General features: G+C 36.0%; 1 protein-coding gene across 2 annotated transcripts; it reads left to right on the plus strand.

Annotated features, from left to right (window-relative positions):
* Positions 1-394: 394 nt before the first annotated feature.
* F3 (coagulation factor III, tissue factor) lies at positions 395-12895 on the plus strand. 2 transcript variants are annotated; one of them, XM_072419850.1, is made up of 7 exons: positions 395-610; positions 5127-5238; positions 7249-7436; positions 8497-8684; positions 9136-9286; positions 10307-10350; positions 11962-12895. In XM_072419850.1, the coding sequence occupies exons 1-7, from the start codon at positions 523-525 to the stop codon at positions 11989-11991; spliced, it is 801 nt and encodes a 266-aa protein (XP_072275951.1). In that variant the 5' UTR covers positions 395-522; the 3' UTR covers positions 11992-12895. The 2 variants fall into 2 exon arrangements, with proteins under 2 accessions (XP_072275951.1, XP_072275950.1); XM_072419849.1 differs by lacking the exon at positions 10307-10350 and having other exon boundaries at positions 400-610.
* The last annotated feature ends 13672 nt before the right edge of the window (positions 12896-26567 follow it).

Consider the following 26567-nt stretch of genomic DNA (forward strand, 5'->3'; position numbering starts at 1 on the left):
CACTGTCTGTATCTGTCAGTCATTTACAACCCCTATTTAATGTACAGCGCTGCATAATATGTTGGCGCTATAGAAATGCTGTTTAATAATAATAATAATAATAAAAATACTGTAAAATAACCTTTTTTTATTTATAGTATTTTGTATAGAGGTGTAATTAAGTGATACAACTCAAGAAGAGTTAGAGGAACTTGGATCCAACATGAGACAGATGAGAGTTATCAGAAGATATATTTCAGGATTGGAGTGCAATCCACATGTTAAATGTTACAGAAGAGCACATAGCGCCCTCTAGGGTGCACCAAGTGTAGGACACGCCATAGCAGAGGGGGTGAGTCAGGTCGGCTTTCCCCTCCCTCTTACCTACATTCTGTGCTTAGTCCTTGCATTGTGCTTCTCTATATATACTGGGAGGCTCCAGCATTTCATCAGTTCACACAAACAGCTCTCAGGAGAATAGCAGAGTGGTCACATTGTCCTGAGTCTTCCTGGGATTATACACTGACATTATACAAGCAGGCTATGGCTGGATTCATGCACAGGATGTTTTACCTCCATTTTCTTATACTACTATGTGCTGTCTTCTGCTGGCAGGGGACCCCAGCCCAAGGTAAGACTGCTAACATCTCTGATCATTGATACAACCTCTGTGCTTCCTCTGATCAATGTTACAATATATTTACAATACTACATCAATATTTCTGTATATCAGCAAATGCTTGAAAGTAATCTCTGGAATGTGTTAGATATCCTTAAGGGACCCCTTTATTTATTGCTAATACTGTGGGGGTTGGGGCAAACTATGATACAGCCGGGGGTGCTCAATCCCCTTTTATTCAAATCTTGCTGCTACTGATCAGACACCTCTGACATTGTTATAGTTTGTTTCCAGACCCAGGAATTCTCATGTTAAATAAAAAAAAAGGAAACGCAATTATGAATTATATCCTTATATGTGGTAACAGCACTGAGTTATAAAAATACAATTTTTTATGTCTTTTAAAAGCTTGGATGGAGTGATTTGGGTCTTGTGGGCTTTATAAAACAATAATGAAATAGTTGCTGGATTTTGGAATGGGAAATAAAATATCTATAATAATATTGTAAATTAGTTATTTATTATCATTCTGCACAGTAAGCTCATAGGACAGAAGTATAACCCAGAACTGCTGGGGGATTTAAATGGTAGCAGATCTGCTGGATGGTAAATTCATATTGGCACAGTTTTTCTAGGGACATTTAAAAATTCTTCCAAACACATAATCCTTATTGTGTTTAATATTTCGTAGGTTAAGTATGATTGAAACATGACAAGAAGCTCTGGGGCTCAATCATAAAGTCTGCAATTTTTGTGTTTGTATTGTGATAAGCTGTGCAGAAACATTTTAAAATGTTCACTAAACACCATGAGAAGGTGTCAGATAATGTCATTCATCATGCCAGCCCCAGGCGTGATTTATTAAATTACATACACCCATGTAACCTGCCCTCATATAGACCCATATGGAGATATTATGGTAAAAACAACCCTAGAGTGTAAGCTGTGTTGCCTAGCACTTCTAATTATATATATTAATTATATCCACCCATATATAAAAAGTAATAATTTCTAATGTGAAACATGGTCTGGTATGAATGATGTCAATGAGGTTTTGTAATTTCATTCATAAATGTATTAAATGAGGATGTAATATAAAACTTTAAACTGTGCAGCAAAGAAATACAATATATATAATGTTCTGTGGTTTTTATACATTTATATACTTTATGTGCCTATAAATGCTAAAGGCATTACCTTTACTTAGAACCTTTCTAATGATGTTTTAAACTATTCTTTAGCGTTATCTACTATTGTTATTTGCTCCAGTATTATGTATATGGATTGTGGCATAGAAACAATGTGCCACTTATCATCAGAGCATATAAATTATTAGAAAGCTCTGTTGTAGCACATGATGCCTGTAATGGCAGAGGTCACAAGGAACTTAAATAGAAGAGGTTATGGAGAGTTAATTACAGCTGCATACCTTAAGATCAATGTACAGGAAGCTATGAGAGGCATGTCAAGTGTTGCAGCAGATCACAGGAGTATTGTGAAACATTATATACAGAGCAGGAACACACTAGGGTTCCTTTAATGTTAAACACATGTATGTAGCCTGGAACATGTATAACAATCAAAGTTTTCCCAACCGGATGGCCAGATTTAGTTCACTGTGATCTATGGGAATTGTAATTGAAATAACATGTGTGCTAGATGTAGAAGGGAGACAATGTTTTTGGAGATTTGTGGCACAAAGCCCATTTAAAGAACTTTCTGTGTTCAATATTAAAAAAGCTGTAATAGGCAGATTATTGGTCTTCACCTGTGTATGAGAACAAGGGCCCAATAAGGCTGAATATACTATAGACATACAATGATGCAATAGTCCAAAGGTCAGAGTGATCCTAAACTCAATAGTGAAATATATGTTTGTATGATATCCTTCGGTTACAGAATTGTTTCTCCTTTCAGTCCGTCACAGGCCTATACAATTCAACATGAGGCTATGATGTTATATGTTCACTGAACAAGGTTAATGTTCACTGAGCTTAGTAAACAAGGTGCAGCCTTTAATAGCAAATCACATGCACAGAACTAAGTTCTCTTGCAAATGATTAGGTATTTAAACTCCTTTTCAACCTTTTTTTTTTACCAAACTCAGTGAACTGATTGCTTTGTGAACAGTCGCTACTTCCTAAAAAATCAATGGTGAAAGACAAAACACACCCTTCTCCTCTCCATAACCAACTATCAAGGCCTATTTGCACCATCATTTGCCTATATTTTGAATGGTAACCCAAAGCATTTTCAGAAAGCAAATGCCTTACAGCACATTGCAAAAAAATAAAAAAGAAGTGATTTTTTTTTTTACTTCTTTGGGGGCCCATGGTACTATAAATCAAGTTGTGGAACATGCATTTCTACAACTAAAGTAGGTATGAAAGGGCCCTTCATATGATTGCCATGCATGGATGATAATGCTAGTGATTCCTGAAACTACTTCAATAAAATCAATTAGAAGTCATTTATTTCTTGCTACTATACACCACAATCCATGCACAGTCCAACAATGCAGTAAATACAAGGAAAGGTCCCCATACACAGGTCAGTCAAAGAGAAAACTGAACAAAAGTCCCAAAAACCTGTGAGATCAGAATACAAAACTCAAAGCCATCTTTATTTTTATTATTATTATTATTAAACAGAATTTATATAGCGCCAACATATTACACCGCGCTGTACATTATACAGGGGTTGCAAATGACAAATTAATACAGACAGTGAGACAGGAGGAGGAGAGGACCCTGCCCCGAAGAGCTTACAATCTAGTAGGTGGGATCTTGTGGTCAATTTGATAAAAAGAATGGATTGTTTGATTAAATCAGAAAAATAGACTTGTGAATGACCAGCCCTAGAAGGGTTCAACTTTGTTTGGTTTCAGATTTGTGTTCAGTTTAAATTGCTTTGGTTTATAGTTCTCATGGAAGGTCACCTCCTGATTTTCATTTCTTTCTTTGTATACTGTGAATTGCTGAGGATTAGGACAGGTTTACTTTCACAATGACTACTTATACCACCTATCAAATATCCACTAATTGTCCATAAACCAACAAAAACTAGTATTCATTTACAGCTCAGCACAAGTACCATGCAATGATTATTCCTTGTTCTCACAAAGCTGCTGTTTTTTCATTGAATTTAAGAAACAGTTTTTGGCAAATTTTAGAATTTCAGATTCTATTCATTGTTTCCTTATTCCTTACTCCTGTAATAACCAGTAATCAAACACCAGCAGCATCAAGATTATATGTAAATACAAATATGTAGATAAAAAGACATATGCAGTAAATACTAGTACACAGATTTCAATACACTGTTGTGAAGTTAAAAAAGTTTCCAATTTGCTTCTATGTTGAAGATTTTACTATTACAGAATACACAGAGGATATATTTACATCATATAAAAAAAAAAGAAAATATTTTTTATTTGTTATACTTAATGTTGTTTATCCTAAGAACACAAATTGTGCAAATATTTTTCTAATAAGGACTTTAGGCTTACTTTTTAAGTAGAACATAAATCTCTGTAAATACTTTGCTGTAAATCTGGCCATACAGCTATAGACATGGTCATGGGAGATTAAGCAATGGGGGAACAAAAGCACCCTATACCTAGAAAAAAGTAATATTAATTTCATAGTACTTTACCCAGCAACATAGAAGTTGGACGTAGCATTTCCTTCTGCTTTTTAAACTAGCTTTCTGAAAGAATATCATACACTAGGATGTTACACAATAGCACTGATATGTTCCTATTTAAATATCAATGGACATATTTACTAATATTATTTCATATGTTACCATCTAAAGACTTTAAATACTAATGCTGTAATTATATTTAGCATACTTATTAATAATACCATTATTGCACTGTAAGATATAGAAATGTCTGTACTTTGTTATACAACAGAGTTTGTATGGTCAAGTTCATATAGGCTTAGGCTGTAGACACACATACAGTCCCGGTGCAGGTAGAAGAGTCTCCATATATACTATTCATTTATATAGTTGACAATCAAAAATCTGGTTCCTTCAGATTCCTGCATGATTTTCGGATCACATTTTCACTACAGGGACTGCAGTACACTGTTTGGCCACTGATGTTTTCATGGCACTGTTCTGCAGAAAAAGCTGTTTTGCTTGCTACACTAAATACACGTTGAGAGGACCCTGCTGCCTGCTCCCAGGAACTGTGCCAGATGTCCGCGGTGCTGCAAGAGGAAGGCTGGCCAGTGTGTAACCTTTAAAAATCCAGAATTTTCAAATATCCGGCACTTATCAGGTTTGGAGGTTGCTGGATTTTTGAATGTCAACTGTATGTGTTTACTTGGACCTAGAATTCAATTTAAACTGCAACATGCTACAATTCTGGTACCCCAAAGCCTGAAACTGACTTCTAAATTTTATTGCAATGGCTGTTTTACTTTTGTGAGATTACCTTGTTCTTCTATATATCAAGCTATCTGCCTTGCTTGTTTCTATTGCATTAAAAAACCTTATCTATATATATTTTTTTTTACAGAAATAAACTTTCCTACAGCAAAGAACATAACATGGAAATCTACTAATTTTAAAACGATTCTAGAGTGGGATGGCAAACCTACCAATTTTACCTACACAGTTGAAATAAGAAAGTAAGTACAAGAGTTTTGTACATCGTGCAACTGCAGCAGTCTGATTCTGTTGTCTGCCATGTAGGGCCACCATCAGGAATTACTGGGCCCCAAGCATTAATTGTACACCCTAGTGACCCTTCTAACAGTACTTCCCAAATTGTACAGTGAGTACAATCATATGATGGAAACATGTGCATCGTATTTTGTGGTTGCCCCCATGGAGTGCAGAGGGGATTTGAATGAAATCTCTTTAGAATAGAATAAAAGATCAAACACATTTCAAGAGGGTTTCCAAAATTTGTAGCTTTAAAGAGGATGGCTCCTACACACAGCCTTTGGGAGAATCACTCATCTAACCACCAGTGTAACAGATCAATACAAGTACTAAAACCCTGAAACATGTATGTTTTATAAGGAATTGTATTATTTTGTCCATCCATGTAAGATTATTTATGACTTGATGAGCATTTGTGCGGCATTTGTACTGCTTTTCTTATGATCATCTTCTAATGAACTTCCACGATATGAAAATTAGGAGATCCAGTGCTTGCTAAAGCAGTACTCCTAAGTCAAGTCTCAAAAGTTCCAAAGGATAGAGGATCTAAGCCTTTAAATCTATGCTACACTTTTTTAGTACAATGTATTTGACAGCTGTGATGTTATAGATATAGCTTGCAGCATTTCCTATGAATCATACAATAAGCTATTTCCTGTAGCCCACACTTCCAAAGGAAGTCAATTAAATATAAATTGTTATGTCCATTGAGAGTTTGGAGGTGCCTGGGAAGATTTAATAGAACATGAATTTGAATGATTCGCCTCTGTTCAGAATAGGCTCTCCACCTAAATTCCTTCAAAGATTATTTTATGATCATTGTAATAAATTACACATTACAACAGCTCACTCATCTTATCATCCGACCTTTATTGTGCCTCAATGTGCAATTAAAGTTAATTACACCTTAATGATTGATTCTTTTTTTTAAAAAACTTGCAGATGGAAAAAAAAGGAGAAAAATTTGTGTGATTTCTAAGAAATGTTGTGCAATGCTCTTTGCAGAGCCGGGCCATGGAACATTTTTTTCTCTAATGATGTATGTACAGACAGATGTGCTGATAACAAGGCTATTGGCATAGGTGTGACCGGTGCAATGCTTTTCTTGTTCCTGCATGCACAGAAATATTTGCTTTGCTTGGAGTGTAAAGAAACATATCTGGGAGCTGCTACTATTTGGGCAGTGAAGGCGTTTCAGTTAAAGTATTTATGCAAATAAAAAGGGACTGGGGGAAGGGTATTTAAATCCAAAAGATTTGCTTTTTCAGTAGAAACATGATTCATATACCCTCTGTTGGCTCATGTGATCATTAATTATGTGGTTTCTCCTAATGGAAAGAATATTTGATCAAACAGAGCTACTATTTTTCCTACTACCTGGAATGCTGCCCCAGCAAAACTTTAAAATCAATTCCCTTGGCAATGATCATATAACCAGCTAGAGATTGTCTGCTTGTATTTTTTATTTTTATTTTTTACAACTGAGAATAGACCTGTTTATTTATTATTTTAGCTACATAAAAACCAAGGTTACCTATACCTATGGGCTATTCAATTTGAATTTTAATGAAATAATATATAATTCAGTTTAATAATAAAATGTTGCAAGAACAAAGAAATAGTTGGTGGCCCTGCAATTAATCCAATGAGCACCTAACTTCCTCTAGTAAGCTGACCACACTGCCTGCTGAACTGAAATCCCAAGCAGTGTTGTCAGCCATTCCTGACTTCCCTGGGGAGGTCATTTATTCCCATGGAGTTTTAAAGTATGGTCTTGTGTTTGGAAGCTCTTTAGGAATTACTGGAGAGTGCAGAGTACTTTTGAACAAGCAGAAAAGTGCAAATCTAGTGAGAGATTTATTGCTGAATAGGGGGAAGGTAATATAACACTAGTTGTAAATATAACTATAGTGCAGTTATAACTAAATTGTTGATTACACATGTGTAAAATATCATTTGCTTTCTTCTTGCAGCCAATTTGACGGTATTTGGAAAAGGAAGTGTAACTATATAAATAAAACAGAATGTGATGTCACAGATCTGCTAAAAGATGTGAATGCCACTTATGATGTCCGAATTATTTCAGAAGTTCGCTCGGATGAAATTCTTACTGAAGAGTTTCCCTATGCGGATGGCCCGAGCTTTAAACCCTATGAACAAAGTATGTAACATTCCTTACATTCTACTAATACTAGGACTGACTGAATAATAAAGACTTATGAGATCCAAATGTATGTACTTTGTAAGGGGGAATACATTTATTGTTAAAGGAACCCACAATTTATCTTGGATGGCACCCCAAAGCAGTAAGGCAGTATATCTATACTGCAGCAAGCCACAATGCGCTGTAGCTCTCATAAAAGAATCAGGTGCAGTTATGCTTGCAGTGGGATGCATTGACAGTATTATCACACCAAGACATTGTGAACACAGCTTTGTTCCCTGACCCCTTCTCCGCCACCAGAAAAAAAACATCTAGCAAGCAGTTGCAGCAAACAGAAGTTATATGCATGCTTGTTGCAGGTCAGTGATTTATAAAGCACTGAAGTCATACAGAGATGGATACATTAGCTGGTTTCCTGATTCTCTGACTATTATAAAAATAAGGCACAGACCCAAAACTTTCTGAAGAAAACTTTCTGTAAGTGTTGGAATTCCTGTCTTACTTTTTCCAGGTCAGTCACTTGGAAAGAACTGAAGACTGTAGTCATCCTGACAACCATGTAACTAATGTTCTATTAAAAAGATATGGGCAGTAGACGTCAGCATTATTCTCTAAGGACATACGCACCTTAAAGAAGAACGCCTAGCAGATATAATTACACCACCATTTAATACAATTGTGTAGTCAGTGCAAAATCTTGAATGGATCTGGTCCAGGATTCAAAACATTTGCTAGCAAATAGGTAATGACTTTGAAGAAATATTTTCCATGTTTGCTGAATCACCCAGCTTCACTAATGAAAGTGTATCCTTTCCAGCCTTGGAGAGATTTGATAAATCCAGTTCTTTGTGTCTACCAGAGCTGTAAAGAACTGGATGGACACAAATACAAATCAAATACTCTGATGTTTAAAACCTCACCTTGAATTTAGAAGGGACTCCCATGCACTGAAATATAAAGAAGTATTATATGTTTGTGAATGCATCTCCACAAACAATGTCTTTTCTTACCATAATTTCTGTTTATTATAAAGTGTTTTTCTGATCTTTTTTTTTAGCAATCATTGGAAGACCATCTTTTGAAAGTTACGACTTCAATGAAGGCCACACTCAACTGAAAATTGTTATTAAAGATCCCATATCACCCTACAGATTTGAAAATAAGACCATTAAGACTGTTCGGGACATATTTGGAACAGATTTTCGGTACACGCTTTTCTACAGGAAGGCCGACAGCACAGGCAGGGTAACTATTCCTGAGGATCTGTTTTTGTCATCTCTGTAATTTTTATTTTTTTTATTTTTGGACAATAATGTTTCCATATTTCCATATGAGTGAAATAGGGCTAGGGAACTTAGTGCTGTGCAAAGGTGCCCAAACCTAAAGCCTGAACTCCTGGTAACTAGAACAGGAGCAAAGAGTCATAGGATAAGCTCCTCAGACTTCTTCACAGTCCACTACGACTGCAGTAAAGAAATCTATGGTCACCATATTGTCTTTGCCTTTGTCTTGGGACTGGATTGAAAGAAATACATATTTATTGGCAGATGAAGGTGCCCATATATATATATATATATATATTTATTTATTTATTTATTTTTTATTTTAACTGTACCTCATTCACAAAATTAGTACAAATTGTGTTTCAGAAATATTGTGAACTTACTCTATTTTTTTTTTTTTTTGCTGTCTGCAGAAAGAAGCATATTCTTCAACCAATGAAATTGTAATCAGCACATCCAAAGGGGAGGGCTATTGCTTTTTTGTGCGTGCAACCATTCCTTCTCGCAAAACAGAGCGTTCTAGCCAAGACTCTGATGAAAAATGCACCTCATCTGTAGGCAGTGGTAGGTACTCCAACATCAGACTGCCTGCTTCCAAGCATTTTGTTTTCTTTTAGGGGCAATATATCTTTTTAAAAGATCTGGTTGTAAAACATTTTACATTTGTATTCATTTTCTGAAAACAGAGCAAAATAAATGTAACTTCATCTTCATGAATGTAGCATGCTTTAGGCCTCTAAGTGTATCTTCACCTAAAACCAAAAATGTATTATATTGTATGTTGCCAGTCCCTAGATGTGGTGACTTCAATAGATGGTAAAAAAAAACTCTTGCCAGAACTTCAGTGTCCTTGTCATTTCCTTGGTCCCTAAAGGATTGCACAAAGAACCATATCCTTCTTGTATACACTACTAATCCCATCAACCCACTATGTAATGTCAGAAGTCTGTCCGGTGTGACAACCATAAATGCCCGTATAGACACAATCAAAGTGTACACAGAAAGATATAGGAAGTGTGTTATTGGCAGGATCACCAGGAGTAAATGTTGCAAAAACCACATCAAGAAATGGTAGCTCACAAAGTACTATGTTTGTTTTGGGGTGTAAATACCCTTTAATGTTATTCTGTTGTAAAAAGAAGTAAAGATAGGTATGGGAGGCAACCTTTCATAATTTTGCTTGAGTAATAAGGGGTGACCTCAGTTAAAATAATAAAAAGATGAGGGGAAGGCTTAAAATTATATTCTACATTTTGTGCAGATGGAAAACCCCTATAACCTCAAAACCTTAACCCCTTAATCATCATTAACTATATCACAAGGTAAAAACTTAAGAAACGTAATGTTATTGGTATAACCAAAGTTCTGAAAAAAAAAAATACATTGTGATACCCAGTAATGTGAATAAATAAATGGATCAGTAATGATGGACAATTCACGTATTAACTTTTTTTTTTAGAAATGTTTCTATTACAAAACAATGTCAATGTTTCTTTTTGTTGAGCTGTTTTATCATGTCTATATGTTCAATGTGTAGGTGTATATATTATAGACCATGCCTCTGAAAATACTTTTACTTTACAGCTGCCAGGGGTTTTGCAGCCTCCACTGTATATTTGTACTTCTGTGTAAGTTGACTCCTCTAGAATGACTTCATAAGACATGTGGGAAATGGGTTCTCTTGCATAATGCTTTCATTAATGCTTTGCAGTCCCTTCCCACGGCAAAACAGGTCAATAAGACAAAGGCACTTACTTACAGACTCGCCACTGTTCTCATAAACTGGGGCTTCTTATTTCACTGTCTCCCTTTACCAACACATTGCTGGTTGATGTGTTGTGACTTTTTCTGAATAATAGACTTGTTAAAGTGGTGATCATTACTAATCATTAACAGCAGCAATGACCAGAGTTCAGCGGTTCCTGCATTGGCTTTAGAGGTTAAAGTGATGTAGTTTGCAATTTTTGCATTTTTTTTTAAATTGATGTGCTTATGACAATCATACTGTATAAGGCAGTAAACATTGAAGGTATATTGTTGATAACATTGAATAGCTGTTATTGTCAACTATGACAGACACAGAATTCAGAATAAATGTAGATGTATCCCCATGATCCTGGCAACAGGTAGATGGATTAATACTACAATAGTGTTGATGTACGGAAGAAGAAGATGTTCTCTTAGCAAAAGGAGTTTTTAATTTACTGAGTAAATAAGGTGAAACTATAATGTTCTGGGGAAATTAACAGTAACATTTTCACTTGGTTGAGCGAACTGAACAAAATTTCTCTCTGTGCACCTATTCAAGTGAACTTTAATTAAAAGTTAGCTATACCTCCTCCTTTAGTGCATCAAACCCCCTTGTGTCTGGCCAAATTCTGATTTGCAGAAATAATTAGTATAGGAAGAAATACATTGGCTAACACATTTGGTCCTTTTTAAAAAGAACATTAATTTTTTTCAACCATTCATAATCTAATAGGTTATCAGTAGGACCTACCTTTTGCAGAACAACCCATAAATGGAAAGGTTAGACTGATTATAGGCAGGTATATAAAAGTCGTACTGAATCAGTGATATATTTGCAGTAATCTGCAATATACAACATTAGCCAACAAGTCTACAGTATGGTACCAGTTGATCTGATGACAAATTCCAAGATATAGATAACAATAGGTGGTAAAAAGCTACTTAGGATCCTAAATGACCTAAAAGTGATCTGCATTTGAACAGAGTAAAAAAACCTAGTAAGATATGTAGCAGCATTCATAACAATACAATTTAAAATGTTTTAATACCCAAAAACATTTTTTAAATCTGTAAGGTAGGCCGCCCAATAGCCAACCGAAGGAGCTTAAAATCAATTTAGTATATAATGTATGTAGTAAGGCATGATGCCAAATATTCAGAAACTGAACACTTTTTATGTGCAGAACCAAGATTTGTTTGATGTAAGTCACTTGACTATTATAGCCTCTTTCATCCCTGACATCATTGATTTTTGGGAAACTGGATGAGCTAATGTAAAAGTTGCTACTATTTTAAGACAAACTTTTAACTGCTACAGGGTAGTGGCCTCCTAAACTACTAACAGAGAGCTTTGGTGGAAAAGTTTCATGTCATATGATATGTATCTTTAAGGATACATATATCTATATAGTATACCTAATGCATGCTTATGTGATCCAGTATGTTGTAACATTGACACCCTAACCCTTGTTTTTGTGTTCTCTTTACAGAGCTCGATCTTACTATTCTGGTTGCTGTAGTTGCGTCCCTGGTCCTCGTCATAGTCATTATAATTCTTTTGGTGACCCTGTGCGTGTGTAGAAAGAAGAAAGAAAATAAGACAAAGGAGACAGAGCCACTCCATGATTTCTAAATGCCAGTTCTGAGATTATTGTCTGCAATAACTACTGCTAAATGTGACTGCACACTACCCACTATTCCAGAGGTGAAAGACTCTGAGTAGTGTAGGACAATCCTAGTTTCTATGAAACATTTAGGTTTTATTGTTTTTTCCTAGTCAATTTTGGCTACTCTTGTTTTTAATTTGTGAAAAGTATCATGCATTCCTTTTGTGATATATGTTTCAACACTACACAACTTATTTTTATAAAGAATAATAGTAATATGTATATATTCAGATGGACTTCAAGGATTTGAGAAATGTAGTACTAGAAAGCCTAGCACAATATTATAATAATTTTCTACAAATTAGAATTGTAATTATACCTGTAAAAATAATATAATGCGACTTGAAAGCACTACCGGAAAACACTACCAATGGTACAAAGTATGATATGATGAAAGGGTTCGGTACAGAAATAATGTGGTACAATAAATGCCTGTTTCTAAATAATATAGGTGTATAATATATTGCTATGATTAGTTCTAAGCCTCAGCAACCATTTCCTAGCATTGAACTCTGAATTCTGTATGGTTGCAATGGCTTTTCTTTTTATGTAAAGGTCTTAAAAATATTGCCTTGAATACATTTGAGATTTGTTATGTTTGCTACACACGCCAGTTCTATATGACCTGTTATTCATTATTTTTTTACTTAATTTACTGGAAAGCTGCCTGCAGGAATGTTTATATATTGCAGATTTACATGCCTCCAGAGCAAAGTTCATGCAGCTGGAATGCTCCAGGTTTTCTTATTTTAAATTATTTTTACTCGTTTAGCAGGTTAGAGTTTCCTGACAACCAGTAGGAAAATACACTATCACTAGGTTTTGAAATCTGAGATTTTTGTTGGCAGCCTTTTTGCAGGTATTATTAAAGGATCAGTCCACCCAAAGTCTTTACTGTTTTAGCAGATACATGGTAAACCTCCTAACTGTACTTTCTGTGTCTCAAGGACTCCAGTATTAAGACCTCTGTGGGAGTTCCAAAAAATGCAAAATTAACTTTGTATTAGGCTGGTCAAACGAATTACAATTTGATTGTGAAATGATTTTTCCATTCAGTGTGTATTTTGCAACATTATTAGTTCCAACAGGAATTGCAATATCAAATTGTAATTTGTAGGTTATGCTTTATAAAGAAAACACCACGGGAGCACCAAAAACAACAAAGTGGGCAAAATAAGAGCTAAAAACTTTATTGGGAAAATACTTATGTAACCCCCAACATATAGATGAAAAATCAGTAGATGATTTTGCTTACTGGGCAATGCCTAAAGACATATTTGTGGACTGACCCTGTGAACATGGTTGCACTTGCTTTTTATTTAAACAAAACAATATTGTATGTGCACAATCAAAAAAATTTACTATTGCAACAACAAATTCATAGCTTGTGTAAGTGTATGGTGTTAGTTCAGCTGAACTCATCATTATATAGCAGAAAAATGCTTCATATGGGAAAGACTAGTGAAAAACAACTTTCTACTTATTACTAGGAAGGTTGTTCCTTTTTTTAAAAGCATATATCATGTCATCAAACTATGTGACTCGGAAAGGACCTCCATTCTTTAACTGCATCTGTTCACTCAAGAGCCACATACTAATTCCAATGGTTGGGGATCAATTGGGGTGACACTGGATAGGCATAGTTAACTGCCACAGATCTAGCTTGTGAATATGTTCATGCCAATGCCCTCCGTTGATTAATCTACTTATCTTGCCTTTGAAATATTCACAGTAAACATAGGAATAAAAAAATCTAAGTAGGGCTTACACTTCGATTAAACAACAAAAAAATAGGCACTGCTTAATTACTGGAATGTTTAGCTGAATAATATTATAAATGTATTATAAATTATACCAAGCCCAAATAAATTACATTTATCTCAGGTACATAAACCAAGGCATAGAAACTTGTAAATTTTGCAAAGGAGATTTAAAGAACATAATTGTATCTTTCAAGAAGCAGATCCGATTTTCCATTTCCATTGCTACAATATGGCAATATATCACACCATACTTAATATGAATGTTACTGCCTTTGAATCATTTAGAACTAAAGAATGTTGTTTGTTTGAGAGATGTTTTTTTTTAAATATTGAGAAAACGCACTTAACTAAGGAATAATGTTTATTTTTGCTGGATTTTGTTTGTGTGGATGCTGACTGTTCTTACTGTCATATTCAATGATTACTTTTATACAGTGACAATCAAGGGGATTATTTATATAATATATGAATTATATTTGTCTTTATAATATTGGGTAATATTTTTATGTGTTTGTAAATGTAGGATAACTTATTTTTCATAGGATTTATTGTTGAAATAAAGGTGAATGGTAAAAAATACAATTTTTGTTATTAATGTTAATAATTTACCTATCCTAAGTATTAAAGTGATCTGACACACAGTTTTGAGGAGTTCAAGGTTGAGCTTGAAATGAAAGCATAGGAAAAATGAATAATGGGAGGAAGGATATAAAGGTTTGTGGTACTAAATGTAATGATTTTTATGACAGCTAAAATATAATAGGATGTCTAATTGCTTCACAAACTTAACAAAACCACCAACGTCATGGACACCCATCACAACCATTGTTTTTGTACTACCTACAAGTATCTGTGCTAGTCTTTAAATTAAAGCATCATTCTAGAGCTCATAGAATTAATGTACAGAGCTGTGTAATATGTTGGCGCTATATAAATCCTGTTTAATAATAAAGGCCTGAATATCTGTTCAAACTGAAATTAAGCATTAACCTTCTGGGCTTTTTTTTAAAAAAAAAAAAAAGAGTATATACAGCCCACAGAAAATTCGGTCTTTGACAATTAAATAACAGGGTTACTTCTTGGGTACCATTTTAATAGTAACTATGATAACTACTGTTATCTTAGGATCGTTGGGCCTTTTGCAAGTAGGCCTAAAAAGGTCGTAACCTTCTCTATTCTTTCCTGCTCTTATGTAATGTTCTATTTTTCTACTTCTGTAAGGAGGTGCCTTTGGTTCACAAGTTTCTCTGGCAATGTCCAAGAAGCCATGCAAATGTCAGCCATACATTAACTCAAAAGGAAAAAAACACATGGAGGCATGGCAGACATAGGATAAGGCAGCAGGCAACCCCAATCTTTGCCATACATTGCCTTCAGATACCATTTGGCATAACTGAATACCATGAGAATATGCTGGTGACCACTGGCTGACTTGACCAGCAGTCCCACTCGATTTATGGAAGTATTTTCCAAAGGTACCTCTATCATAGGGAGGGGTGCTAATGGGCTCCTACAAACCGGAGGTGGGAAAGTGCCACATACAGTGTGTCTGTGGAATGACAAGCTGGACAACTCGGCACAGTAGTTCATTCTCCTTGACAAAGTGTAGGAGAATTACATGAACTTCTGACTTTTGGGGTACCCCATTAGTAAATTTTACCTGCTCCCTGGAAGAGCTTAGAGTGAGTTCTTCAAACTAATATGTCCCAAAGTTATCCCAGAATATGGCCAAATCTAGCAGAAAACTTTTCCCCTCATGTGGGGTTACACTACTTGTTCCAATAGACTATTAAGGTCTAGGGCTCAGGTGTGGGCTCACCTGAGACATGTGCTTCTTGCATTTCTCACTAATGTTTCTCCAGAAGTCCTAGAACAGTGGAAAATCACACCCTAATATGGTCCCATACACTAGTCTTTATCTTTTTGTGGTCCCATGAAAAGCAAGTGGTCTCACTGTTTAGCACTGCAATGGGATAGTTTCTGGTATCCCCATGGATACAAATGACTCCTAAAAGGGGGGTCTGCTAGACTGGAATATACCAATGTCACCAGACTACCAGAGTCCAGTAGGGCCTTCACCCCATAGGTATCCACCATTATCACACATATCTGTCTCTGTTTTTCCTCACCCTATTCAGCTGCACATCCTGGCTTGGCAAATAAGGATATGCATCAACTCAGTCCACACTCAATGGGTTCGTGGACAAGGGGGCAACTGGCATTTATAGGCCTGCCCCATACTACTGTCTGCACACAGTGGGATCCTGGTCCTTGAGATTCCATCAGAAGTATACACAGTAGCTTCCAACAGTAACCTGGGTAGCTTCCACCAGCAACTTGTTAGTGTTCTGCTGTGTAGTTTTATTGTCCTGTTGCTTGGTAGTGGCAACCTGCAGGTGCATATTCATCTGCTCCACCTGTTTGATCTGCTGCTCCATGTTAACCATCCCTATCAGCCATCATATCACACAAAAACATGACTCACCTTATGTTCATATAGGTATAAGTATCTTTTACATGCACTGTGTCTTTAAGGATTTTGCACACAACTGAACACCAAAGGTGAAGGGTTAGCGTCAAACACATTCCAGCATAGTCCACAGGTTTGGAAATCCAACTCACCCAACCTGTGTGGATTTTCAATGAAACCAACCCCAGTAATAGTTAATAAAGGGAAAAAAATGAAGAAGATTGATGTATCTTTACCTGCAGAAACATGCTAGCTTCACCTTAAGCTGTATATGTAAGAAACTGTGAGCCATGTATCCAATACCTTCCCAGATAACTTAAGTGGTTTTATGAACACCCTTATGTTTATATATATATATAAACATATGATATTGTATGAACAAGGCTTCCCTGCTCCATACAGAGGACTACTAGATATGAGAGGGGCACTTCCCTGATTGTTCGTGTGCAAGATGGAGGCTTGATAGGGGGTTTGTATGACTTGCAGAAGAAATCTTTTGCTAAACACAGTTGAGACTGAGCTCTTTTGCAGCATCTTGTAACTCTTTAATTACAAGACAAACTCTGCAGTTGTTTCTTTTTGTATATGAAGGCACAGCTTTCTCCAGAAGTTAATGGATGTCTAGGCTCCATAAAGTTTTTGGATTTTATACAGTAACTGACACCAAGCTGCCTAATATTATTTTGAGACAAACATCTTTCCCAATTCCATTTAATAAAATAATGTAACTGTTCCGACTTACATACAACTTCAACTTAAGAACAAACCTACAGTCCCTATCTCATATGTAACCTAACACACACACAAATATATATATATATATATATATATATATATATATATACACACAGGCAATATGTATACACACAGCAATGACACAGGACAAGGAGAGAAACCTAACCTAAAGAGTGCACATAACAGTCACATTTATGTGATATTTTAAACAGCAGATTTTAAAGTTTTCATTGTGGAGTTAATATTTGGGTTGCACAAATTATATAAACAAAAAACTTTCTCTTTTTTCTTATAAAGCAAATCACAATTTGGCTAACAAATAAAAGTAAAGAGACTTTTATTACATAAGAATACAATGCATAATACATTACAGTAGGCTACAAAAGATAGAAGGTATATTGTGAGAACTGAAACATTGCCAAGATACCAGATGAAAAAGGTTTCAAGACTCGAAAATGGGGAATCAGTGAATGAATGCTGCAGATCTCACTGTTACAGCGCGGGACATACAAATCTGTACTGTGCATTGGCAGTAACTTAATGAAAGTGTATCCTCTCTAGTCTTGGAGAGCTTTAATGAATCAGGTCCTTGGTGTCTAATATACAGGAGCATCAGACTGCACATAAAGCAATGTCTGACTTTCTCACTATGTGCAACGCAGTGCATTTCATTTCTAAAACTCACTGCTGCATGAATTGTTATGCACTGCCCCATTTGATGTAAGGAATTGAATTAAAACAGGACAGCAAAGCAGGTGACTATGGAACGCATGATGTGAATGAAGCCTTACCACATATAATGAAACATAATTTTATTATCAGCAATGTTAAAAGATTCTTTATAAAACAAACACGAGGCCCCGGTCTACTTATATTATTCTTGTAAACTGTAGTACCATAAATACTTTTCCAAAAAAGTAGCTCCATCAAGCCCATAAAATGCTCCACTGAGGCTGCACAAAGACTTGTATTTCACGGAAATTTATTTGCTATCATTTATGGCTGTGACTACAGATTTCTGATTGACTCACATGCAAACCTGGCTCAATTTTGCAACTATCAGAATATTATATTTACAGGAAATTTGTCTATTCCAAGCTGTCAGCTCTTGTGATCTACCAATGTTAGTGCTCAAAGTCACGATGGACTGACTTATGAATTCAGGACAATACCATTTGATAACATTAGTCTTTAGTAGTAAATGTGTTTTTACGCATCCAGTAAACCAACATTCTTGCAATTCTTGCCTATATAAGGAATGTAATGATGTATCTTCCCACGATATGTACACTTGATGATCCTGGCCACAAACAGCTGCAAGTTCCGTTTTTTTGCTCTGCTTGATACAGGGTTACCAAGGTCAGGGACAGCAGAAAAGTCAGCTGTTCTGAATAAATTTCCAGTGCCCGAGGCATTTAAAGAGACTAGATTTTCCTGGAATACTGCACTTCATAATAATGAAACAATAAAAGAAAAGTAAAAGAAAAATGTAATATATTGCAGTTTACCAGTGCAGATGCATTTTTTTCTAGGCCAACAACTTTTTGCAATTACATAAACCATATTAGTTGATAAAGTGTTCCTATAACTTTCTGTGCACTGAACTGAAATTCAAAAATATATGTTATCTGCTTTCTTAGCCTACATAAACTAAAATACGCCTTCCCCTATGTTATGGAGAGAAAGAGTTCAAGAAACGTTTTATAGTCCCAATCATGAGAGCATAAACAGGGTGCAATGACCGAGTGCAGTAATAATGTATAATATTAAAAAATAAAACTAATATTATAAACTCATAACAGTGTAGACGTATTGTGTTCATAACAGCCAATAGATAAATATAGTCTGCCATGGCCAGCCATCAGGCTGCATTCCTCTGGTGCAAAGCATGAGATCCAGAAGATCCAGAAGAAAAAGAGTAGGTACCGATACAAAAAAAAGAAACTGCACAGATCCATTAGGTACAGGTACAGCAACAACGAAGGAAAAATCCTTTCAGGTAGAGAAAAAGCATAGAAATCTTTAAATGCTCCAGATTGGGAGTACTTTACAATATGGCTTAAATTATGTAACATTGTACTATTAAGACATAGACAATTTGAGATTGTACCAATAAAAATGTAGGTTTCTTGTCACTCTTTAATTCTGTTCTTTAAAAGAGAAAGGGTCGCTGAACCAGGAACCGGCTCTGAATGGTCACCATGGTAATCAGGCTCCTGGGGGCTTGTAGGGTCCTCTATAAATGTGAGCTGGCACAATGAGTAGATATTGAGTGCTGGCAAAGTCTTGTATGCAAAGCAAGCCGTGGTACTAGTTAGGACTGGGGATGGGATAAAGGATACATTATCACTTTCTGTAAATCATATGGAAAATATACCATCAGGAGGATCCTCTGGATTCAAATTATTTATGTTCTGTGAGTTTGCAGGTTAGTTTCTGCCCCTTTTTTCAGGACTAACCTTTTATGCCTTGTGGTATTCTTGGACACTTACTCCTAAGATGCTTTGTTGTAAGTTTAATTTAAAAACATGATGTTACAATATACTTTATTGATAATGTTCTATTTTCATGGGTGAAAGCACATTTTTTTGTTGATCGTGTTATATGTTTTTTTTATATGTTTTGCAATTTCTTACAATTTAGTTGGTGCCCGGATTTTAACAATTTAATCCCTGACTGCGGCCCACCTGTCAGACACCCAGTGGGGTCAGGAGAAGGACCCCACTGGGGGGTGCACAGGCCAAAGCGGCAGACCACGTCTCCCGTATGGATCGCGGTGTGGTTTGGGGAGGTGGGCGCTTGTGTCTCTGGACACAGCTCAGGCTCAGACCTGTGATGGGAGAGTGGGTGGGTTTGGGCATTATGATGTCACTCAGGTGGAAGTTTCTTCCCCTTTAAGTGACACAGGACTCCAAACTGCACATGCTTGGTCCGGAGTCCGTAGATTTAGTGGTCTGCAAGTTGCAAAAGGTTGGGGACCACTGGGTTAAATGACAGAAGGCCAATGATGTATAATGATGATGATATATATACATATATTGCCTAAAAAATGATCTATAATATATGTTCTATACTGTTAACATTTCTTTCATTGTTATATTTCAAATAAAACTTCTGTGCATAAAAAGTAGAGAATGAAAACAGTTCATTGGTCAAAAAAGCTAATAGATGCATTTCCAGAGAAGAAGATATTTAAAACAATTGACTACAAAAGAGATATTTGGTTATAATTGGACATTATTTTTCACATGTAGACCAGGAAGGTCTTATAGTGTACAATGTTGTATGTATGTAGTCGGTATGCTGCACAAAGGTCTTGTATTGCCTTATACTACATATAGCTAACACAAAATACAACAACATGCTGTGTGTGGGTCTGGTGTGTTGCCTTAACACACCATAACACACTTTAAACAACATCATTCTGTGTAACGTGATCAACTGATGAAAAGGGATCAATTAACACTGTAAAATGAAGAATGCTTCTGATGTGTTCAATTGTTTCAAGCAACCCTGAAGTCAAATACAAAGTCTGGGTTGTAAAGTCACTTCAGTAACTCACATAAAAGTATTGCTGAACTTTGGAATCTGAATATCCACGGACAGATAACTATGGAATGTCTAGGGACTGTTCTGTTTGAACAACAGTAACACATTCTTTGCACTTAAACAAACAATACTTTTCAGGTATTTTTGATATGACCCTGTATATTATCATGTTATCTACTATAAAACGTAATGCAACAGAAACCTTTCCATGTAGTTATAGCCGAACTGAACTGAAAATAAAGAAAAATCACACTTAACTTTAATTCCACAGATCCCTCGTCTGGAGGCTGGAGTAGTCCTCGATCAGGTCCTGCGCCGTCCTGGAAAAAGAATAATATGTAAAAGGGTTGTCTACCCTTTTATGGAAAGTAAAAATTTTAGTTTAGGTCAGCTTTAACAAACTATTGCAAATTCAAATGCACATGTAAATTAGTTTACATACATTTGACAAGCTGTAACTATGTAAAGTAAAAATTCTGAGTTCAGGTTCAGGTTTAAAGGTTCTGCAGGAAAATGTTGTTTAATATTTCTGCTGCACATAATAGGCCCCTAGGTTTTGCCCTTGGTCTTGATATTGAATGGCTAAATTAGGATATCCCTTCTATTATTCTGTATAATGTGTGTTTTGGGTGCTAAATATACAACAGTAAAATATAATATTTCCTACCTGCATTTACCTGGTAAGAAGTTTTGGACCCCTCCTTCTTAAGTTTCCTTGCACAAACCAACATACTGTAGATTGCCAGATTTTTCTAAAAATAGTCCCATGTGTGCGCTCGTGTAGAAAAACATCATAAAGCTACGAACACACGTCAGATTTTTATCGCCCGATAATCGGCATCGGCCAATTATCGGCCGAAAATCTGCCGTGTGTACAGTCGGTGTCGTCCATCGTCCGGACGACCGACCTGCCGGATCCACGGACGATGGACGACAGCCGATCGTAATGAAAGTGAAGGGGAGAGCGCGCTGCAGGGTGCCGCTCCGTCGCTCTCCCCCTCCCCTCTCCATAGAGCATGAACGGTGCTGTATGTACAGCACCGTTCATGCATCGTGCACTCCCTTGTTGTTGGAAAGGATCGTGAAAGATCCTTTCCAACGACAAAAATTGGCAGTGTGTACGCAGCTTAAGGGAACATGGTTTGTTTTTATAGGTAAACAGTATTTATATAGCGCCAACAAATTACGCAGCACTGTACATTAAATAGGGGTTGCAAGTGACTGATAGTGACCTATCAGTCCACAGAGGTTAGTAGCAGACCAGAGATGATAACAGAGAGATATTTCTGTTGGAAATGTTATAATAAAAGAGAAGCTAACAGCTGATTAAGCCCACCACACTATAAAGTTGGTGTTACTTTTGTAAACTGGGCATTGAATAATTCTTTCTGATTAATTAACAGGGATATAAAACCCCTGCACACAGTTTTCAGCTTTACTGTTTGTTTTGGCTCCATTATGTAGCTTTTATCAGTGATAGTCCTAAGAGTTCTCACAAAATGCCTGCTAAGTGCATTTATAAATCTGACTCTTTCCACTCCTCCAGTGTTTTATGTGTTAAAAAGAGAGTCTCTGGATTTTTGGCATTTATTTCTTTTCTAGTCTAAAAAACATCCTCAGCCTATGTAAGATGTCTACAGCAAGCTTGCATGTCATCATAAGATGCAATTGTTTGGCCATGGAGGACCTATAGTAGCCTCAAATATTTGCATGTGGATTTCCCAATGTCAGTATTATGCTATGATATTTATGCTGTGATTTCAAACCATGGTACAATACTAAAGAACATTCCAACCAAAAATAAAAAATTACTTTTATGGCATGGCTACAAATACATTTTGTTGATATTTTTTATTGATGGGGAGTGCACCAGCCAGAGCCGCAGCCCACCTGTCAGACGGCCACTAGTGGGACGCCGAACGGGGTTGGGGACCCCTGATCTATAGGATTGGTATGATATAAAGATTTATTAATGTGGAGAGAAATTACACAATGGGCTCTATTTAAAGTGGGAATCGTCCGAGTCCAGGTGCCAGATTTACTATTTTATAAATAGAGCTCAATAACTAATTACTGTCCAAGAATCACATATAATGTCACGGCACGTATATTCTACTGTACGAAGCCTCTGCCAAGTATAAATAGGGTATAACAGAATGCATTCCTCTAAAGAACAGATAAAAAAAAGAAAAGAGTAAAATATGAAGTCATAAATGCAGCATATCTTCAGTACACCAAATAAATTCAGTACATTGAAATGCAATGTTTTGGGACCACATATGGTCTGGTTAACATGCCACCTAAAGCTGCCGTGTATTAATGCTGTAGCTTTGCTTTATTTTTATTATATTTTTAAAATTATTTTTTTTTTCTCCTCCCATATATTGTTATTTATAGACGCAGAGAGGGACAAAGGAGGAGGAGAGGACCCTGGCCAAAAGAGCTTAAAATCTGAGAATGCAAAACAGTTTTCCAAGTGACAGAAACTTATAAAGAAAATTAATGCAGCCACCATATCTAAACATCAGGAATTGATTACATTTTGTTCTTCAGTTGAGATACACTAAGGGTATGTACACATGTGCAATAACGACTAACAACTGCACGATGCATTAATGATCTATGGAGAGGGGAGAGCGACGGAGCGGCACCCTGCTGGGCTCTCTCCCTTGTACTTCTATTACGATCGTCTGTCGTACATTGTCCGTGGATCTGCCAGGACGACCAGCGCTGTACATACGTAAGATTCTCGTCCGATATCAGCCCTGAGCCAATTATCAGGCAATAACAATTGCATGTGTGTACCTAGCCTTAGATACAGCAGGTCAGTTGAACTGAAAGCAATGATCTTTTTGGCTATCTGTAAATGTGACATTCTTCCCACTGGCCAGCAATGAAAGAGACATTCTTTCTATTGACTACCATGCTAATATACTGTGAGCAGTGAATATGAATATTTTAGCAGGGGTTCCTTAAGACCTGAAGTTATTTTTTAAGGATTCCCCATGTTAAAAGTTCAGAAATACTGGATTATAGTAAATATTTAACAAGTAGAGCAGGTTTAATCTATTTGTTATTTCCAATTCCCAATGCTATTCCCATTCCCATTAATATTTAGAACATTATCACCATTATTTTCCTACATGTAAGGCATGAACATTTCTTATTGATAAAGAGTAATTCAAGCAATAACATGAAATAAGAAAACAAGACAGTTTTACATTGTTGGAATATTTAGTAGTAGTTAGTCACATTTAGCTGAACCTATTTTTGTAATGTCTAACACATTATCACATCCCATTCAAACTGCTTTTTAAGTTCTTCTTTTCGGTTCTTCAGATCTGAAGAAGGAGCTTGCATAGGCCGTGAAACGTCTTCAAAACATTACCAAAAACAAGGCTAGTTGAATGTGACCAACAATTACTAGATATACTTAATGAATACGATTCTTCACTGACATATTGGCATTGGTAGAATAGTTAAAGGGTCCAATAATATGTAAATTCAGCCTTATATTATTTATCACACCTCACTAATCAATCAATTCTATGAATTATGTTTTAAGTTAACCCTGTTACCTCAGACAAATATAAAAAAAAGATGTCACTAAAGCAAAAACATACATTCCTTTCTCGTTACTTTAAAAATGAAAGTCTTGTTTGGAAAATCTTCATATGTAGCCACCCTATTGTGCTGCAGAGAGTTCAAACAACACACGGGAACAGTTACATCCATGATACACAATGCTAGCAATCATGTAGTATGTCAGTCGTGTAGTATTCCAATAGGCAGGAGGTTGGCATTGCAGCCACTCTGCTGCCCTCTAGTGTTCAGAAATTAATAGTGAACTCTCCCTACAGACCTTTCTCCAACAGGCTTTATACAGATTGGCTACATATATTATATTTTTCTTTAGGTAAGTACATATTAAAAAATACATATATTAGTCTTAGCTGATTCCATGTTAGTTCCTTAATTTTTATTAATAATACTTATTGATTTGATTCTTTATTGATTGATTGTGATCTTCAAGTTATGGGAATACTTTAATATTGAATTGGAAAAAGCTCATATTTTACCATCTAAGCAACAGATTTGTAGACTTTAAATTAAACTTTTTTATTTTTTTTTAAATTATACAATCTACGTACATTTTATTTATTTAGGCCTTTGTATATAGAATATATACAGTAAATCATAATCTGATGTTTACATTCCACATGCCCACATTTATATGGACACTAGAGGCAATTCGGAAGGAAGCCATTGACCTACTGCAATGTTTTTAAATTGTGGGAAGAAACAGTCACACCCAGAAGGTACCCACACAAAATTGGAGACAGAATTGTTTTCTTGAATCGTTTTCTTGCCTTTATGAATTTAAGCTTTAGATATCAACCTCTGTAGACAATGGGCTTTTTTCAACAAAGGGGCTAAGTAGTCCCAGAAAATATGTAAAACAGCTGAGAGCTCCCTCTGCTGGGTGAATAAAAATGACAAAATAATATTACACAATATTCACATTTACTAGACTAAAAAAAAAACCCTTTTAAAAAATAATAAAGGAAAAGTATAAAAAATCAGTATAATTTCCTATTAAATATCGCTAAGAGTAATGAAATTTGATCATCCTCAGAATGAGTTGTTTATTACCATGCCATACTTGTTCTACATTCTGCATCTAGTACACACAATCAGCTTCTTTCCATGATGAAATAATTCAGGCTAAAACTTACAACTTGTCTCAAACTTGCTTTTTGTGTGCTTGAGACCGAGGCAATAAGGCCGTCCAAGAAATAAAATCCCTGACCTGGTTCACCCCCGCTTGTTTATAGTGAAAATAAACCATGGGGTAAGCCTTGCGTTTCATGTGCTGTAAAATTGCTGTAGTAATGGTAAACTAAAGCTAAACAGTTTACATAGCTTTTAGTGAAGATTAGTGTTTCATAGCTTGGAGCCTTTTGCCTAGTTCAAGCAAATTCTAGCTGAGAATAGAAACAGTTGAATACACACAGGAATGCAGTATATAAGTCACAATGAAATGACTCAGGGCATAAACTAGATATCGAGTACTTAGGAACTGAATAATAGGTTGGTATACTTCTACATAAGCATACATTAAAGTCTATCTAAAGGCACATATTTTAGAGATAGAGAAAGAAGGGCAGGGTTAGACTTTCTGCTAAGTTTTAATTGCTGTCTGTGTCACATATAACAATAGTAGGGACATTAGATTGTGAGCCCCTTTGAGAAACAGTTAGGACTATGCTTATGAACTTTGTAAAGTGCTGCATAATATGTCAGCACTATAAAAATACTGACTAATATTAATAAAAGTGTTACATATACTGCTATTTTAGGCTTTTCCAGGGCTGGATTTATAGTCCAAGAGGACTCTTCCCTCCACAATGCATACTCCAAAAAAACTGTCCTATAGGTAATAGAATTGCTACCAGTAGAAGTACCAAATGTTACTGCCAAAGAGGCAACATTACCAGGATTATATTACCAATGGTGCCTAATCCCCAAGAGGCTGAAATGTGATAACTGAAAAAGAAAATGTAGATTCTCAAAAAAAAAATGTAAGGGACATCACAGATCCCCTAATGTCCTGGCTATAGGTCAGATCTTAATTATAAATCAGGCAAAGTCTCAAAGGAGGTGGCCTAGAGACAAAGGTGCCCAAAGAGATGAACCTACTGGGCCTGTTTGTAAAAGTGGCCTGGTCTTTTTAGTTAAGTCACACCTCATTCCTGCTCAATGCACACCCTGCCATTCTGTCATTTAGGGCCCTTTAGAAGATTGGGGCAAATGCCCAGTCCCCAAGTAGAAAAGCACTATTAAAATACTTTTGGAAGTTATAATTTTAACAAATAATGGTGAAATGGTCCTTTTGGGCTTAAAAAACAACA

The sequence above is a fragment of the Pyxicephalus adspersus genome, chromosome 8 (genome assembly GCF_032062135.1).
Source record: "Pyxicephalus adspersus chromosome 8, UCB_Pads_2.0, whole genome shotgun sequence".
NCBI lineage: Eukaryota > Metazoa > Chordata > Amphibia > Anura > Pyxicephalidae > Pyxicephalus > Pyxicephalus adspersus.